At 37.0% G+C, this 13,485-nt stretch overlaps 1 protein-coding gene across 7 annotated transcripts in view; it reads left to right on the top strand.

The window, feature by feature from the left end:
• Positions 1–13,485, top strand: part of RPS6KA3 (ribosomal protein S6 kinase A3) — a 116,112-nt gene that overhangs the window by 29,410 nt on the left and 73,217 nt on the right. For 5 of the 7 annotated variants that reach the window (XM_045995195.1, XM_045995200.1, XM_045995199.1 and 2 more), the window contains one exon: positions 2,031–2,087. In XM_045995195.1, coding sequence (XP_045851151.1) covers positions 2,031–2,087 — 57 coding nt within the window. Of the gene's footprint in view, positions 1–1,036; positions 1,080–2,030; positions 2,088–13,485 lie in introns of all 7 variants that reach the window. The other 2 variants (XM_045995197.1, XM_045995196.1) reach the window with 1 other exon arrangement.

Genomic DNA, 13,485 nt, shown 5'->3' with positions numbered 1-13,485 from the left:
AGGTGTCTGACTCCAAAGCTAGTGTTCTTAAGAGCTGCTTTAAGGTTTGTGATATTTGGAGAAAAATGATCAGTTCAATTGAATTAAATGGTTGTGGCTTTTGGGAGAAAGATGTCTCCTGGAGTTACCTGAGTCCGTACCAAAGAAGTGGGCAATACTATAGCCTCTGAAAGTGTCTTAGGATAATAAAGATTTTATACCTGCCTCCCCTTTACTGCATTTTAGCACCATTTTTGTGCTTTGTAATATTGTATAGGCATTCCCTAACCTAGGAACATACTCTTTGAGTGTTTGAAAATGAAAGGTACTCTTTTTACAAGTCAGTGGATCTGTAAGATCCTCTAGGATAGATCTCTAGGTTGGGGCCATGTTTTATTAACCATTCATGTACAACTTGGTGCCTAGAACATAGCATGAATGAAAGAAGTGGGTGGATGAATGGATGGATAAATAAGGATTTAGAAAGTAGAAAGAGTTCAAATTCAGAGCATCTGCCTCATGTTGGATGTAGGGTAATGGGTGGGCTGCCTTTTATTTCTTAATTGATAGTGCTCCAAAGATGGTTAGCTTAGATCCTTCTATATTTGTTGAATTGACAAGTGGTCAGGAGCATTTACACCTTTTTCTATTGAAGTAACTAGGGAAGACCCTATGTTCCTGACTTCTGGTTTTGTTTTGTTTTGTTAGTAATTGCACAAATATCCATTGTAGACACATTAGAAAATTCAAATATGCAAAAACAAACATATTTTAAATTGTCTAAAATTCTACCACCCAGAAATAACCACTGTTAACATTTTGGTGTATATCCTTCCAGAGTTTTTCCCATGCAAATATATACATTGAAATATGTATATATTTATTTAAAATGGGATCATTACAATCCATATTTTTTGTAAACTGCTTTTTCACTTATTACATGTGACTGTCTTTCCATGTCAATAAATTTACATCTTTATTATCATTTTTAATGACTGTATAGTATTCCATTATATGGATGTACCATCATATATTTAACTAGTTCTCTATTGTTAAGAATTTAGGTTTCCAATTTGGAGTTCTTTTTGGAAAAAGTTATGGTGAGCATTCTTGTATGTACATCTTTGCACACTTGTTTTAATACAGACTTAGATTACCTTCCTGAAAGGTTGTGCTGATTTATACCTTCTCCAGCAGTATATCCTGAGTGTTCTTTTCCCCATACTCATATTAGTGCTGGGTGTTATTTTTTCTGTTAATCATTACCAGTTTGAAAGGCAAAGTTATCTTTCGGTTAAATGCATTTATTTGATTAGTACTAAGGCTGAACTCTTTTTTTCCTTATTGCTCATTTCTGTTGAGGTTCATCATTTTTTCTTACAGGTTTGTAAAACAAAGTTCTTTATGTATTGAGAATACCAACCCTTTGTCATATGTTGCTTTTTTTGTAATCAATTTGTCTTACTTTTTCGTGTCTGACAGATGACATTTTAAACTTCTATCAATTCAAATGTCATTTTTTTCCTTTATGATCTCCACCCTCCTTACCCCATAAGTATGATTTACCTATATTTTCTTCTAATATTTGTATGATTTTGTTTTTGACATTTAAATGTTTTATGCACCTGGAATTGATTTTGATATAGAAATCTACCTTACTTTCCCCCCAAAATAATCAGTTGCCCTGATTAATCAATGGAGTTGGAATTTAGAGTATCTTCTGCCAAAGAAAGTATTGTAAATGATGTTCAGTGAGGTTTGAATGACACCATTTGTAATGCATTTAACTATTAAAATAACCTCAAGGGCTCACCTGGAAAGGTAATCATCATTTATTATATCATTTTCATGGAAAATGTTTTTATAGTTAACTTTTAAAGCACAACCTGTTGCATACTGGCAACTACATACTTATATGGTGGTTTGGTACTTCATTACAACCCTGTAGGGGTAAAAATCTTCCTATGTAATTGTGTTTTGTCTGCCTTCATTTAACTTTAACTGATCCGAGATCTGTGTTGTTAACTTTCTACTTGCTATGCTTTTCACAGAATGGACAGCAAATTATGGATGAACCTATGGGAGAGGAGGAGATTAATCCACAAACTGTAAGTAAAATATTGTATCATAAGGGATATAGATAAATCAGATACCATATAGCTTAAGGATTCTTATTTTTCAACCAAGCAAAGTAATGATCTTATGCTATTAGAAACTTGTTGATGCTTTCACATTAATTTTACCAAAATATAGTCTTGAATATGCTAGTGCCATTTTTAAAAATTGTTTAATAAGACTGATTTTAAAAGAATGACAAAACAAATTGCTTTATATTGAAAGTTTTTCATTGGTACCTTAAAGCTTATTTTTTTAAGACTTCATTGACTTATTTGAGAGAGAACACGAGTGCAGGGTAGAGAGGGAAAGGGACAGGCAGACTCCCTACTGAGCAGGTAGCCCCAGGAGGGGCTCAATCCCAGAACCCTGGGATCATGAACTGAGCCAAAGACATATCCTTAACCAACTGAGCCACCCAGGTGCCCCCTTAAATCTTTTTTTTTTAAATGAAACTAAACTTTGATTTTTTAGGGACAAAAATATAAAGGTGATACTTTATCGAACTATTTAACATAGAAGATGAATGGTCACCATTTCCTCATCTTGTTTTTTTATTCCCTTCTAAGTCCCCAGCACCTAGACCAGTGACTGGCACATAATAAACACTCATTAAATATTACATAAATGAATTAATAAATGTTCCTACCTTTAAGATAACCATTGTTAGCAGCTCAGTTAGTATCTTCATTTTTTTCTGTACATAAGATAGTTATTACTGATATTTATAAAATACATATATTCTCCAACTTGCTCTTTTCACTAAGTCTGGAACATCTTTTTATCATAATACATGTAGATCTTCTTTTTAAATTGTTGCATGATATTCTATTTATATTTATTTGAGAGAGAGCAGGGGAAGGTAGTGAGGAGGAGCAGAGGGAGAGGGACCAGCTGATCTGAGCTGAAACCAAGAGTCAGACACTTAACCAACTGAGCCATCCAGGCACCCCTGTTGCATGATGCTCTGTATTTTATGCATGTCCTACACTTAGTGGAATTTTCCCCCCATTTATTTTTGTGAACTTGTGTTTCAATAGGATATAGTCTTAGAGAAGAATGTACTAGAACAAAGGATATGAATATTTAAATCTCAATAGACATAGGAGCGCCTGCCTGGCTCAGTCGGAAGAGCATGCAACTCTTAATCTCGAGATCATGAATTCGAGCCCCACATTGGGTGTAGAGATTACTTAAGTAAATATTTAAAAAAAAATAAATCTCAATAGACATTGCCAAATTGCTTCTAAACCAAAAGGGTTGTAAAAATATTACTGTATGAGAGTACCTGTTCATCCATACCCTATTCAACACTGGGTATTATTAGAAGTTATTTTTCATTTGAGCCACTCTAAATAATACTTTCTCATTTCACTTTGCATCTCATTTGATTATTACCAAAGTTGCATATCCATGTATTATTGGCCTTTGTGTTTTTGGTTGATTATCTCCTTATGGTCTGTGTGATCATATATATTCTGGGTATTTACTCCACGTCTTTAATGTGTCTTGCAAATATTTTCTCCCTGTTTTTTAACATTGACTATGTTGTCTTTCGTTGTATGTATATAGAAGTTTTCATTTTTAAATGATCATATCTGGCTTCTGGGTTTTGTGTTTTGGTTAGAAGATCTTTCCCTTTCACAGACCTGTACCTCTGGGACTAATAATACATTATGTTTTAATTAAAAAATTTTAAAAATTTTTTAAAGAAGATCTTTCCCTGCACCAAGGTTATAAAAATAACCCCTTATCTTTTCACCTACCACCTCTCTGGTTTTGTGTTTTACATTTAGATCTGTGGTCTACTTGGAATTGTTGTACACATTATGACATAGAACTCTTTTTCCAAATACCCTGTTGTCCTAATCCTTTACTCACTGAACAAATAAAACCTATTCAACTTATTTGAGATTTCTCTTTTACCATATATAAATTGCTGTGTCCTCCTTGTATTGGATTTCTAGGGCTTCCCTAACAAAGTATCACAAACTGGGTGGCTTAAAATAATAGAAATTTATTCTCTCACAGTCGGGAGGACACTAGAATCTATGTGTCAACAGAGCCATGCTCTTTGAAGGCTCTGAGAGGGGATCTTTCCTTGCTTTTTCCAGCTTCTGGTGACTGCCAGTAGTTCTTGGGATTCCTTAGCCCTATCACTCCATTCTTTACTTCCATTGTCACATGGCATTTTCCCTGTGTGTCTCCATATCCAAATTCCTTCTTCCCATAAGGATGCTAGTCATTGGATTAGGGCCCACCTTACTCCAGTATGACTTTATCTTAATATTATTGAATCTACAAAGACCCTGTGTTCAAAAAAGATCACATTCACAGGTACTGGGATTAGAAATTGAACATATCTTTTTGGAAGACACAGTTCAACCCATAGCATCTCTGTATGTCTTGACTTCACATACATTTTCAATTACTTTATTTTTATCATATGTTTTTTTTATATGTCAAGGCAAGCCATCCCACCTTTTTTATTTTTTTCCCAAAATTGTGGTCTTTCGCATCTTCCAGATGAACTTTACAATCAATTTATCAAGCACTTCTGAAAAAGTTACTGGAATTTTTATAAAAATTCTGTTACATTTGCTAATTAACATGAAGTAAATTATTTTAATAATGAGTTTTCACATCCCCAAAACATTTATTCTGATATTCTTTTATATTCTTTATCAAAATTTTATGGTTTCTTACATATGGTTTTATACATTAATTTATTAAGATAATTCATGGGTATTTTGAGTTTTTGTTACATTGCAATGGGATTTCTTTTCTGCTCTCTTACATCTAATTATTGTTAATACATAAAAATGTTAAATGGTGGGGCACCTGGATGGCTCACTTGGTTAAGCATCTGTCTTTGGCTCAGGTCATAACCCACATAGGTCTCCCTGCTCAGTGGGAAGTCTGCTGCTCCCTCTCTCTCTGCCCTTCTCCCTGCTCATGTGCGCGCTCTCTCTCTTTTGCTCTCTCTCAAGTGAATAAAGATCAAATAAATCATCTTTTAAAAAAAGTTAAATGTTGAGGCACCTGGGTGGCTCAGTAGGTTCAGCCTCTGCCTTTGGCTCAGGTCATGATCTCAGAGTCCTGGGATCGAGCCCTGCCTCGGGCTCTCTGCTCAGCAGGGAGCCTGCTTCCCCCTCACTCTCTGCCTGCCTCTCTGCCTACTTGTGATCTCTGTCTGTCAAATAAATAAATAAAATCTTTTTAAAAAAAGTTAAATGTTAATTAAATGAATGCATAAAAGGGTTCAGGCATGGGACCTGTGCCTGAGGTTACCTTCACATTTAGTCTAGATTTCTGTACCTCCCAGGGGAGGCATTCTGTTTCATTCATCTGGAGTATATATTTATTAGCATTTAAGCAAACATAAAAACAAACAGTAAGCATTAATACTGATTTCTGCCACAAGTTACCTGTTTTTCTTAGGTAACAATTTCTTTAGAAGGAAAAACCTTCAAATTTTTTATTCTTTCTATAGTCTAAAAACATTTTCCATTGTGATATTATGTAGTTCATATTCCCCCTGAGAGTACTCATGGCATTAGTAACATTACATCTGTAAGAAAATTGCATTTTAGCCTGGTTTGAAAAGATGTCTGACAGGGTTGTGATATCAAGCCCTACATCGTGCTCCACAGTAGGAGCTCCTCTCCCTCCCACTCCTCCCCACCCCTACTCACTCATGCACTTACACTGTCTCTCAAAAAAAAAAAAGAAGAAAAAACTGCAAGACTACGGTATTATTAGCAATGTGGGTGACATTTTTGAGCAGATCATTCTAGATAATAGGAATTAGGATTGAGTATAAAAAGCCTAATATTTACTATTTCACTGATGGTAGTAAATCCAAAAGATTGTCAAAATATATATGAGCCTTATACTTTTAAATTGTATGTTTGCCTTTAATGTACAACTAAAAGATTTCATTTTGTCAATTACTGATAATTTAAATAACAAAAGTGAGATGTTGCATTAGTTATCTATTTGATTCGTATCAAATTAGCTCAGACTTAGTAGCTTAAAACAACATACATTTCTTATTTCACAGTTTCTGTGGGTCATTAATCTGGGCACAGTTTAACGGGGTCCTTTGGTTCAGGGTCTCTCACTGCAGTGAAGGAGTTAAGCGGGCTAGATTCTCATCTGAATCTTGATGGGAAAAGGTTATTCTTCCAAGCTCACATGTTTGTTAGCCCAGATTCTTGGCCCATAGAAACTGTGAGAAGATAATTGTATGTGTGGAGCTTATCAACTGGTAGGCTTTCTTGTAGGTTTATTGGCCCCCTTTTAATGGGCTAGAACACAGAGTATGATGAGTAGCCAGTTTTGACCACAAGACTGTAGGATGGTTGGAGAGTAACAAGAGAAAAGGAACCTGGGTCCTTTTGACCCGATGATCTTGTGATTCCTCTTCACCCTAATTACCCTCTTCCCTATGGACTGCTCCACTTACGTTGTTTAAGCCATTGCATTTTGGGGTCTTTTTGTTATAGCAGTGTAGTCTGACTACCGCTAATCATTCATTAACCAAGTACTTAATGAATTTCTCTGACGTGCCAAGAACTCTGCTAGGTTGTTAGAGACTCAAAAGCAAATGAGAGAAACTTGTAATCTTCAGATGGCAAAATAAAGTTGTTCTTGTCTTCTTCTCTTCTCACCCAAGACATCAAGGAGAATAAGAAACAGAAATATGGTCTTTAAATTAGAGGACTTGTATAATTTGAACCACAACATATGAATATGAAAAGTAGATAAAACCATCATAACAAGAAGAAGTTAAAGGACCTAAGTGCTTTTGGAGAGGTGTAGCAGCAGGAAACATGCCTTATTTATTGCCCTCACAGCTCCAGAAGAGCTCAAGAATGAAGTCACCAGGTACCATGGAAAGTAGAGGAATTGCACAGGGCTAAAAACTGAGATTGGTTGAATATCAATATAAACAGCCTCCACTGTCTCCTCTCTCCTACCTCTGGAAGAGACAGAAGGTATTTTATAGAGAAAAATGAATCAGAATGGCTCCAGACTTGGGGAACCCCAGGTATATTAGGAAGTGGGGTGAGGCACTGGGCTAGAAACAAGGAGATCAGGTAAAAGCCTAGTAAATGGTGTTATGGTCCCCTTCCTTACCTGTTACACAAACCAGGACTGTATCTTCCTGACAGGAAAGTAAAGCCTTTCCCGAAGAAATTGAATGGTCCCTGATAAAAGACCTTCAGACACAGTTAGGAGATCTCAAATTTAAAGGCTGATTATTTGGCCAATTAACCTAGCAAAAAAGCCTGACAGTTGACAAGCTCCAGAACATCTAGTGCAGTTCTTAGTATCTCACTCTGAAGTATGACTGAAAAGCCAAATATCGCTGGACATTAGAGAAAGGCTTCCACATGAAAGAGTAAGCTCTTGAAGGAACAGACAATGCAATAAAAAGGAAAAAGAGAAGTTAAATTAATATCTTCTGTGTGTTAAAAGACAAAACTGATTTGCTAAAATAAGAGTAGGATGCTACTTTTTTAATCAGAAGAAGAAATTCTTAGAGTTAAAGATGGGATAGGAATGTTTTACACTTTAGCAGAATATTTAAAAGCTAATGTTAAGGAAATCTCCAAAAAAAATAGAATAAGGTAAAGAGATAGAAAATAGGAGAGAAAAAGAAAGAAGCAATCTAACATCTTCTTAATAGAAATTCCAGAGACAACAGGGAAATGGAAAGGAAGAAATTAGGAAAGAAATGTCCTAAGAGATTTGTTTTTTCCCACATTTTAATATCTCTGAAATCGAAATCCTTGTTAAAGTCAGTGGTGTGACACACTTTAATTGGCAGCATTTTCTTCTATAATGGTATAGTGATAATCATGCTCTTAGATTAAATGGAGTACTAAAATACCAAAAAAAATTTTTTTTCCTTAATATGAAGACTGTGAGTTGCTGGATTAAAACAGCCTACTGAGGGGCGCCTGGGTGGCTCAGTGGGTTAACACCTCTGCCTTCGGCTCAGGTCATGATCCCAGGGTCCTGGGATCGAGCCCCGCATCGGGCTCTCTGCTCCACGGGGAGCCTGTTTCCTCCTCTCTCTCTGCCTGCCTCTCTGCCTAGTTGTGATTTCTCTCTGTCAAATAAATAAAATATTAAAAAAAAACAGCCTACTGAAAGCCTCTTAATAAAAACAAATAAACAAAAACACCTACTCTCAAGAAGAATCATTATTGTGAATTATCAAACACCAGTGATAGAAAATCCTCGAAGTTTTATTGGGCTGAATGTGTTGCCCCACAAAATTTATATGTTGGAGCCTAATCCCCGATGTAATGGTGTTTGGAGGTGGGGCTTTCGGGAGGTGGTTAGGTAGTGAGGGCACATGGCTCCTAAATAGGATTAGTGCCCTTATAAAAGAGACCCCAGAGAGCTCCGTTGCCCCTTCTGCCATGTGAAGACTCAGCAAGAAGGTGGCTGTCTAGAAACCAGGAAACAGATTCTCACCAGACACTAAATCTGCTGGTGATTTGGATTTAGACTTCCTAGCCTCCGAAACTCTGATGAATAAATTTCTGCTCTTTATCGTAAGTAACTTAGTATATGGTATTCTGTTATAGCAGCCCAAATGGGCTAAGATAAGCTTTTAGAGATTTTTAAAATATATAAATGATGGGATATAAGAATAATACCAAATATTTCAACACTGGAAGTTAGAAGACAAAGAACAATGCCTTTGAAGTGCTTAGCGAAAATGATTTTCAACCAAGATATTTTCAGACATATACCTATTTTTAGGAAGGTGCTGGAATGTAGGCTCCGCCAACACAAGATGGTTGTTAACAAGAGAAAGACAGGAGATTCAGGCAACAAAGGATCCAACATTTATAAGCACAATGAAGAAAGTTCCTTCACATTGTGATGAATAAATGGTGCTTCAGAAGACTAGTTCATTCAGTAGGCTTAGAGAGTACTCAGTCCAGATTGAAGCAGACAGATGATTCCAGGAAAGCTGTCTCCAGGGGAAAAAATAGAAGTGATGAATTATCCAATAGGTTGGAGTACTGAAAATTCACTTAAGAGGCAGAGTGAGAAGAATTTGAGATAGGCAGAAAGAAAGCAAATTTTAAAACGAACTTCAGATTTAAGAAGAAAACAGAAGTTACACAAATGTAACTAGAATATATTCCTTACCTTGGCAGTGAATGTTTGTGTCGTCATAATAATGTAAAAACTAAATACCGATTTAACCAAAATTTGTGATTTGAGTGTTGTTATCTCTAATAGGATGTCTAAAGATAATATCTGAAATTGATGAGTCAAGAGGAAGTAGTATAAGGTTATTTTTTTCTTATTTTCTTATTAACTTTTTCAAGTTTTTATTTAAATTCCAATTAATTAACATATAGTCTAATATTAGTTTCAAATATACTGTAGTGATTCAGCACTTCCATACATCACCTGGTGCTCATCAGGACAAGTGCCCTCCTAATCCCCATCACCTGTTTCACCCATTCCCCCCACCTCCCCTCTTGTAACCATTAGTTTGTTCCCTATAATTAAGAATAGTGGTGAGCCCCTTTCTTTTTTTCTCCTTTGCTCGTTTGTTTTGTTCCTTGAATTCCACATATGAGTGAAATCATACAGATTTTGTCCGTTTTTTTTTAAAGATTTTATTTATTTGACAGAGATAACAAGTGGGCAGAGAGGCAGGTGGGGGTGGGGAGAAGCAGGCTCCCTGCTGAGCAGAGAGTCCAATGTGGGGCTCAATCCCAGGACCCTGGGATCATGACCTGAGCCAAAGGCAGAGGCTTTAACCCACTGAGCCACCCAGACGCCCCAGATTTTGTCCTTTTCTAATGGGCTTTTTTCACTTAGCATAGTACCCTCTAGCTCTATCCATGTTGTTGCAAACGACAAGAGTTCATTCTTTTTGATGCCTGAGTAATATTCCATTGTATATATGTACCACTTCTTTATCTCATCAGTTGATGGACACTTGGGCTGTTTCCGTAATTTGGCTGTTGTAGATAATGCTGCTATAAACATTGGGGTGTGTGAATCCCTTTGAATTAGTGTTTTTGTATTCTTTGGGTAAATACCTAGTATTGCGATTGCTGGACCATAGGATAGTTCTATTTTTAACTTTCTGAGGAACCTCCATACTGTTTTCCAGAATGACTGAACCAGTTTGCATTCCCACCAGTAGTGCAAGAGGGTTCCTGGTTCTCTACATCCTCACCAATACCTGTTTCTTGTGTTTTTGATTAGAGATAAATAACAGAGGGAACAATGAAAAGAGCTGAAAGGGTACCAGGAACACTAGGTGCTGTTCCTTTTTGGTCATATAAGCCTTACAGCACTATTTGATCATTTAAACATTGATAAAAATTTAACTTAACTAGAATATAAAGTAAAACTAGTTATAACTAGTATAATCAGGTAAAAATTCACAAAAGACATAAAAATTTGGTAGAGGTTTTTAGAAGTAAATGCCAGTATTTGGGTGAAGGCATTCTCATAGGAAAGTGGTATAAACAAAAGCCAAAGGGGAAAAAATGTTTGAGGTTGCTAAGGCAGTTTGACTAAAATGATCATCGTAAAGGAAAGGCAAATTTCTCCTTAACAAAACTCAAATAACATAAACATAACATAAAATACCTTCACTCAGATCTTCCTGACATATAGAGCTGCCTCTGTGTTGTATCTTGAATATGTCCCCTGGCTTCTATTTGTAGCAGAGCCATTTCATTCTGGCTGGATTGTTTCCTCCTTTATACCTTATCTCTTCTCTCTTCCCTTTGTTCTTTGCTGTGCATTCTGCTTCTTCCCAGATCCTAGATCCACTTCTCTTCCATCTCCTGAAATTTTAATACTTTTCCTTTATTCTGGCTTTTTTTTTTCTCATTTTATTTATTTTTTCAGCGTAACAGTATTCATTCTTTTTGCACAACACCCAGTGCTCCATGCAAAACGTGCCCTCTCCATTACCCACCACCTGTTCCCCCAACCTCCCACCCCTGACCCTTCAAAACCCTCAGGTTGCCACAACCTCCCACCCCTGACCCTTCAAAACCCTCAGGTTGTTTTTCAGAGTCCATAGTCTCTTATGGTTCGCTTCCCCTCCCCAATGTCCATAGCCCGCTCCCCCTCCCCCAATCCCACCTCCCCGCAGCAACCCCCAGTTTGTTTTGTGAGATTAAGAGTCATTTATGGTTTGTCTCCCTCCCAATCCCATCTTGTTTCATTTATTCTTCTCCTATCTCCTACCCCCCCATGTTGCTTCTCCATGTCCTCATATCAGGGAGATAAGTTCAATCCTTTCTTGTCTTTACTCTCCTGAAGTAAAAACTTTTGTACTTTCCATGTATCTCATAAAATATAAGAACATTTATCCAAATCAATTGATTCATACCGGAGTAAAACAGGCAGTTATCACCTTCCTCTATCTCCCTTCCCCAGGGATATTTGCACGTTAATCCATATTTATGCATAATTCATTGAATTTTTCACCAATTAACTTGTTCTAGCTGGTGTTGTTTGTCTCCCTCCCCTGCTGGAGAGACTTGATTATTTTTAGCCTTTATTCTGGTGGGACTGGGGAAAGACTACCTTCACAGCAAAAGATAAGAGTGCTATATAGTACTTCAAGCCAAGATATCTTTCTGGACTTTAGAATTTCCCATCTTTTCTCAGCTGGCTAGAGGATTCCATGTTCTGCATGATCCATGCTGAAGAAATAGGGAGTCTTGACCGTTTACATCACTATAGTCATCCAAGAGCCATCATTAAAGCAATTTCTTGCTTAGTTGGGAAATAATTCTCTTAGTGGTTCTTACAGTACGGGGCAAAGGTTCTTCTGAGGCTTCAGAATTAAAGGAGTTAGGGGCACTTGGGTAGCTCAGTGGGTTAAATAAAGCCTCTGCCTTTGGCTCAGTCATGATCCCAGTGTCCTGGGATTGAGCCCCGCATCGGGCTCTCTGCTCAGTGGGGAGCCTGCTTCCTCCTCTCTCTGCCTGCCTCTCTGCCTACTTGTGATCTCTGTCTGTCAAATAAGTAAATAAAATCTTTTTTAAAAAAAGAATTAAAGGAGATAAATAAGTACCTAGCACAAAGTAAGAACCCAATAAGTGTTCATTTTCCTGTCATCTTCCTTCCAGTCTGTTCCTTTTCTTTCAGACTATTCACCCAGAATAAAGTATATCTCTTAGGAACTGTGGTGGTATCCAGTAATTTTGTGGCTGACAGTAGGTCTGTGAGTGAAGTGAGTTGTGAAGTGAGTTAATTATCTCTTAACTTGGTCCTCTGGCCTTTCTGTTATCTTATTATTTATTTCTAGTGACCATGCACACATCAATTATTTATGACATCAACTTTGTAAATAATATGACTACAGTCTTAAGCACTGTATCAACTCAGTCTTTGTAGCTGTTGTATCATAGTCACATGCATAATTGTCAAGAATTAGATAAAGCTTGTTAAAAGTAATGGTGATTAAAAATGGCTTAAAAAGGTACAGTGAAGATAGTTCATAGATGACCATAAATGTCAGGTTAAGGAGCAGCACTCCTGTGAAGGACACAGGTAGTACACTGACAGTGCCCGCATTCTTTACAAATCCCCTAAAGTCATGATAGGCCTTTAGTAGTAGTTTCTTCCGACTTGCACACATGCTGTTACTCTAGCAGTTGTTCATATAGTAACCCTAAGGCTACAGTAATGTATATGATGGCCTCCACAGTATCCAGGGAACTTCACCCATTCCAAGTTGTCTACTGTTTTCCTCCATTTCCTTGAAGGTTCCCTCAGGCTGCCTTAAACCTTGCCTTTGAGCATCCAAAGTGATACTCATAGCCATGAGTCCAGCACATACTTGCACACATCATGGGTTCAACACAAAATAAACTATAGAAGGAGAGGCCCTAGTGTAGTAGACAATAGACAGTGAAGAATCCACTCAACACAGGAGAGTACAATAGAGGGCTCATTGGTAGGGAACTTTTGTGGAGTAGTACATTGACAGCACTGACTGATTAATTGTGTATTGTCTGTTGTTCTAACTCTCATTGGCTGAGAGGATATTTTAGCACTTATAGCATGGGAAAAATATAGTCTAGTACATATAAGTATATATCACTTAGGAAAATTTCTGAGATAAATAGCATAATTAGCACTGCATGGTGGCATTAAATGAGTACGTGTATAACTGGTAAATTTTACAAACATGCAGGGTTTCCCTTTGCTACATTTTTTGCTCTCTTTCAAGGCTATTTTTTCTACTTCCTAGTGTCCCTTCATCCACCCATAAGAGCTTTAAAAAAAATAAAATCTCCCCCCTTTTTTTCATGGTTTGCCTACCTCATATGGCGCTTCTGATCCAAAATTGCTCCTCTTCTGCTGCAGTCT

The sequence above is a fragment of the Meles meles genome, chromosome X, assembly GCF_922984935.1.
Source record: "Meles meles chromosome X, mMelMel3.1 paternal haplotype, whole genome shotgun sequence".
Lineage (NCBI taxonomy): Eukaryota > Metazoa > Chordata > Mammalia > Carnivora > Mustelidae > Meles > Meles meles.
Note: the sequence above shows the minus strand (reverse complement) of the source record. Positions and strands in the feature narration are given on the sequence as shown.